Below are 6,217 nucleotides of genomic sequence, written 5' to 3' on the forward strand. Positions count from 1 at the left end.
AAAAAATTATATATATATATATATGAGAGAAAAAATGTATGATAAAAGATAAAATGTATTTATATAAAATTAATGATGAAAAATAATAATATATATATATATAAGGTAACAAATAAATATAAAATTATGAATGTAGGTTATTTATAAAAAAAAAAATTTGTTTATATATGTATATATAAAAATTTATGAAAGTAGGTGTGTTTATAACAAAAAATTGTTTATATCTTGAATTAATATTAATATTTGATGTTTTTTTTTACATAATATAATTTATTATTATTTTTTTTTTTTTTTATATTCAGTTATATGATTTACTTTCAAAAAATGAGCACCAACTAATATTAGGATAATAGTTTTTTTTTTTTTTTTATCGTATTTCAATAAATAAAGAATGAACTAATTATATTTCACACTAAAATTAAAAAAATCTTAATAAAGACAATTAATTCCTATAAACAAGGAATTATCTCAATATCTTCCAACATTTCTCTCTCGATCTGGTTCAGATGTTTTAATAGGAAGAAAATATGGAGAAAATGTAGAAGTTGAAGATTTCATCATAATGCCAGAAATCCAAAAATCTTAAATGGAGATTTGGATGCGGCGAATTGAACACAAATTTCTTTCCGATTAAGAATATTTTTATTCAATGATAATAAAATATCAATAAGACAAAATGCCAAAACAGGATCCATCAAAAGGTGGCAGATCTACATCTGCCCACACACCTCTTTCCATAAGGAGAGATAAAGAACGGGAGAGATCATCATCATCAGAAAGAGATAGAAACAATAAGAACATAATGGGTATTTCTGATTCTAAGATTGGAACCAGAATTAATCCTCTCTTAGAAGATCAAAGATTGTTGTTAGACCAATCCAAAGGCCGTGATCCTCATGAACAAGACGGTGCCGTCGCCGGCGCCGGCGATGGATCTTGTTGTTGTTCTATTGATTCCATCTTCAAGTTGTTTGAATTTGAGGAAAGCAAGAATCAACTCAAATTTGCTTTGCCTATGATCATTACAAATGTTTCTTATTATTTGATTCCTCTTGTCTCTGTCATGTTCGCCGGTCACCTCGGTCAGCTTGAACTCGCCGCTGCTAATCTTGCAAACTCTTGGGCCACCGTCACCGGCTTCGCTTTCATGGTAACCATTTTTTTAAAACCACGACATTTTGGTCTCTTAGTTCGACTCTTTTCTTGTTGTTGTTGTGGGTTTCATTTTGTTATGATTTCTAGACAAGATTTTGTGTTGATTATGATTTTTTTTTTTTTTTTGAAGGTTGGGTTAAGTGGGGCGCTTGAAACACTATGTGGGCAATGTTTTGGTGCCAAATTGTACAAAATGTTGGGAATTTATCTACAATCTTCATGTATAATATCAATCTTCTTTTCATTCTTAGTTTCCATCCTTTGGTTCTATTCAGAACCAATTTTGATTCTTCTTCATCAAGATCCTCAAATAGCTAAACAAGCTGCAATCTTTATCAAATTCCTTTCTCCGGGTTTATTCGCATATGGATTCCTTCAAAATCTTCTTAGGTTTCTTCAAACACAGAGCATAGTTTTCCCTCTTGTTCTATGTTCTCTTGTCCCATTCATTGCCCATATCGCAATCGCATATACTTTGGTTCATCTCACGCCTCTTGGATTCAAAGGGGCGGCGGTGGCGGTTTCGATTTCGCTTTGGGTGGCGGCTATAATGCTTGGGGTTTATGTTTTGTCTTCTAAACATTTTGAGAAAACATGGAATGGGATTTCTGTTCATGCTTGGAGACATGTTGTACCTACTCTTAAGATTTCACTTTCTTCTGCTGCTATGGTTTGGTAAGGGATTATCAATTTGTTTTTGTGATTTTGATTTTGATATTTTCAACTTTCTCAATTAGTTTTCATCATTTGATAGTTTGGAAGATTGGGCTTTTGAGTTGCTTGTGATTTTTGCTGGATGGATGCCAAATTCCAAAATGACTACTTCTTTGATTGCAATGTGGTAAGTTTTTCTGACCTTATCAAACCTTAAATTAGGAATTGTTTGATGTGGGTTTTTTTAGATCATTTCTAAATAACCTAGGAGAAGTCCGTTGGTTGAGGTTTTTTTTTTTTTTTTTTTTTTTTTAATATAGCCAAAATCAAATAAAATTGTATTAAGTTATATTAAATAATAAATAATTACTTTGAGATTAGTTCCATATAAATCAAAAATGAATTATGACTTAGGGTATTTTCAAATAATTTACTATTCAATAATATCTATTTTAATAGAAGTACACATTCATTCATTAAAATATATTTATTTTTTAAATATTTATATTTATAAATTTAAACTACTACTACCCTTTTATATAAAGTTATTTAAAAAAATTATTTGTTGTAAAAGTGTTTTGTTTTTTAGAAAATAATTAAAATATTTTTGTTTTTTATATTTTAAAATATTATATTATTATAAAAAGATAATTGATATTTTGATTCATAATTGAGATGAAGTAACTATTGATATGATAAAATATTTATTAATTTAATTTAAATCTCAATAGCACTTCATCAAACAAGACTTAAATATTTTTTCATCCAAATAACTTAATAAATTTGAATTTTTATAACCTACATACATCAAATAACTTGATTCCTTCTATTTTATTTTTTATATATTAAAATATTATATTATTATCAAATAAAATAATAATTATTATTTTAATATCTTTTATCATTGCCTAAATGACTTTAATATACAAATAGTGAAAGTCACTCTGATCGAGCCAATCTGACAGTCATTGTGATTTGATAATACTTTAATATTTTAGAACTTGTTGATTTGAATAATTTTTATATAAAATTTAAAAAGTTAGTTTTTTTTTTTGTAAAGACTAAAATTATTATTATTATTATTATTATTATTATTATTATTATTATGTAATAATAAAATAATATTTTAAAAAAAGAAATAAATAATATTTTAATTAATTAATTAAGTGACCTAGACTAGGTTGGAATATTGAGATTATTTAAATAATTAAATTATTTAAAAAATAATAATGATTGATAATGATTTTATAAATGTGTGATTTTTTTTTATATAAAAAAATAAAAAAAAATTAATATATAATGATAAAATAAAAAATAATAATTTTAATATTTTAATATTTTCTTAATGAATTGATTGAGAGAGAGAGTGAAACGATGTTTTTTGGTATGCAAATAACTCAAACCCATTAAGGCCAGAGTGATTTACAAGGCTTTGTTCGGTTTGAGTTATTTAAATAACCCAAATTTAAAAAACATTTTCCACTCCCTCTCTTCAGTTACATCACTGAATTAATTAAATAAAATATTAAAATATTATTTATTTAATTTTATCCTTAGATATTAATACATTTGAAGTGTTTTTATCAAAAATATTCTATAATTTGTTCAAAATCATCACTAATCATTATTTTAAAATAATTCAAATTATAATTTTAACCAAAATCCAAAGAAACTCTATAATGATTAAGATTATTTTAAAAATCTAATCTGAACAAAGTTTTTAATCCTTGTTTAATGCATGCATGCAGTGTGAACACACAAGCCATTGCCTTTATGATAACTTATGGTCTGAGTGCGGTTGCAAGGTTGGTTCATCTTCATTTTCAATATAAATAAAGAACAAAAAAATAACTACTAATTTGTGTTGGCTAATATGCTATCTACATAAAAACAGTACAAGGGTATCGAATGAACTCGGGGCTGGAAACATTTCTCAAGCAAAACGGTCCATGTCTTGCACCATCAAACTCTCAGTCATGCTTGGTTTAGTTGTAGCTACACTTTTAGCTTTCTTCGACGATATTTGGGCTGGCTTCTTCACAAATAGTACCTTAGTTATACACAACTTCACAAAGTTGACTCCACTTCTACTTGTATCATTGATTCTCGATTCCATCCAAGGCGTTTTATCAGGTTAATTACTTTATTTCAACACGATCTCGGAACTCAAAACAATTGTTAGGACACAAAATGAATACATATAATGAACTTTTTTTCTTCTTCTATTTGTATTTACATGATATGTAGGGGTTGCGAGAGGCTGCGGGTGGCAGCATATGGCTGTGTACATTAACTTGGGCACATTCTATTTAGTTGGAATGCCAATCTCCGCGGTTCTTGGATTCAAGCTAGAACTATATGCTAAGGTTTTTCTCTTAGTTTCTAATTAAAATTAGAAATTGGAAACTAAACTTGTTTAGTGAATATTTTTTAATCTTTATTTATCTATGCATTTTCTTTTTTAGGGATTGTGGATGGGCTTAATCTGTGGACTTTTATGTGAGGCTGCGGCTCTAATGTTGCTTACATCCCGGGCAAAATGGACAAGAGTGGAACTGACTGAGAATGAGTATAAACAAAACCCTAGTTTAGTTTGATCATTTTGAAGAACTCAGTCTTTTTCAAAAATATAAAACATTCGCAAATCTGATTTGTAGTTGAGTTTGATCGTTAAAAGAGTTGTATTCATATATGGAAGTAGTTTTTTTTCACGGGCATCCCCAATTAGGTAATTTATAATTAATTTGAACCCGTCCCGATTGGTTTGACTCAACTCGAACCCATCCCGATTTAATGCGATATAATTAATATTACATTTTTTTTATTTCAGATTAAAATGACATGAAAATAAAATGATGAGTAAAAATTTATTTAATGATATATTTTTTTTTTATCATTTTAACTCATCACATTTTTATTACCATATTAATTGTATTGACTTTCTTTTAGGAATAATTGTCAAAATTAATGTACAATACTTAAATTTAGTTAGATTTATTATTCCAAACATTATAAAATGAATAACAAGCAAATAATTTATCATTGAGCTCAAATTGTAGAAACCATGGTGGTTGAGGACACCAAATCTTGTCCATTCTTGTGAGCGATTGCGAGGTTGCACCTATCAACAACGGACTTTCCTCGACTTTTAATAACGAATGTATAATATAGATTGTTGCACGAGAAAATAACAGGGCATCAAGAATGTAATATCACTCTTCATGAAGTGGGAATGAACACGAATGAGGTTGAACTCAAATAATAAAAAAGGTGAACTAAAGAGGTGATAAAAATTAAAGAAAAGATGTGAACTTCATGTTGAGATAAAGACTAACAAACTCCATATTGAAATTAGGGGAAGTAGTCAACAGTTAAAGTTAGGAGCTTATCTTAATATAGGTTTTCTTAAATACATTTTCAAAATATTTAATATAGGGAGAAGTATGACAAATATTTTACTAACCATTAAAAACAATTAATATATTTCTATTATTTAAAAAAATTAAATACATACAAAAAAAATGATAGGTAATACATTTATTTTTGAACTAAGTTTAAACAAAGTACAACTCCTACGTAAATCTGGCATAAAATCAACTATCATAGTAGGAAGACATTCCCATAAGATAAGGCAAGCAACAAATTGTTTTGATTATGTCTAACTATCAATAATTTTTCTTGCAAGACGATTGTGAAGATTTTATGTTGTTGTTTAATTGATTTACTTATCGGTATTTTTGATAACTTATGTCAAAAAAATATCATAATTTAAATTATAATTTTTTTAGGGTTTCTTCGTGATTTTGATATCATTTCAAAATTTGGTTCAATGAAATTGTTCTATTCTTTCAAAATATTATACAACATTACCCTAGTCTTAAAAGTTGTAAATAGGCATTCTTTTCAGAGGTTATAAATTTAACTATTAATGAAAGCAAAAGTTTGACATTTTATGGAGGCGTGAATGACGAAACGAAGCTGGACATCTTCAACATCATGGGCATCAAGGAAGACAGTTTTCCCGTAAGGTACTTAGGAATTCCGTTAACCGCGAAGCAGATCGAGATCTCACACTGCAAGCCGCTGATTGAAAAGGTAAAAAATACGATATCTGGCTGGGCAGCGAAAAAACTTTCTTATGCAGGGAGGATCGAACTTATCAAAACCGTGGTCATTGGCATAGTTGGCTATTGGGCGCAACAAATGGTCATTCCGAAGAAGGTAATGAAGGAGCTCGATACACTGATGAAGAACTTTATCTGGGGCAGTAGCGGAAGAGGAGGAAAAAAAGTCAAATGGACCGCTCTCTGCAAACCGAAGGACGAGGGAGACATCGGCTTGAAGAACTGTATCGAGTGGAACAAGGCTCTCACCTTCAAGCATTTGTGGGCTTTGACGCGCAATCAAG

At 28.6% G+C, this 6,217-nt stretch overlaps 1 protein-coding gene across 1 annotated transcript; it reads left to right on the plus strand.

Moving 5' to 3' along the window:
• Window positions 1–672: 672 nt before the first annotated feature.
• Window positions 673–4,501, plus strand: LOC124940174 (protein DETOXIFICATION 18-like). Its single transcript, XM_047480659.1, has 7 exons — window positions 673–1,150; window positions 1,286–1,830; window positions 1,910–1,996; window positions 3,558–3,614; window positions 3,704–3,942; window positions 4,057–4,175; window positions 4,275–4,501. The coding sequence occupies exons 1-7, from the start codon at window positions 677–679 to the stop codon at window positions 4,404–4,406; spliced, it is 1,653 nt and encodes a 550-aa protein (XP_047336615.1). The 5' UTR covers window positions 673–676; the 3' UTR covers window positions 4,407–4,501.
• The last annotated feature ends 1,716 nt before the right edge of the window (window positions 4,502–6,217 follow it).

This window comes from Impatiens glandulifera, chromosome 5 (assembly GCF_907164915.1).
Source record: "Impatiens glandulifera chromosome 5, dImpGla2.1, whole genome shotgun sequence".
Taxonomy (NCBI): domain Eukaryota; kingdom Viridiplantae; phylum Streptophyta; class Magnoliopsida; order Ericales; family Balsaminaceae; genus Impatiens; species Impatiens glandulifera.

Bases quoted from the DNA above. Each gene is read 5' to 3' on its own strand.
- LOC124940174 (XM_047480659.1), top strand. From the start codon at position 677: ATGCCAAAACAGGATCCATCAAAAGGTGGCAGATCTACATCTGCCCAC. The intron at 1,831-1,909 runs GTAAGGGATTAT...ATCATTTGATAG, and splicing joins TCTTCTGCTGCTATGGTTTG to TTTGGAAGATTGGGCTTTTG. The intron at 3,615-3,703 runs GTTGGTTCATCT...ACATAAAAACAG, and splicing joins GGTCTGAGTGCGGTTGCAAG to TACAAGGGTATCGAATGAAC.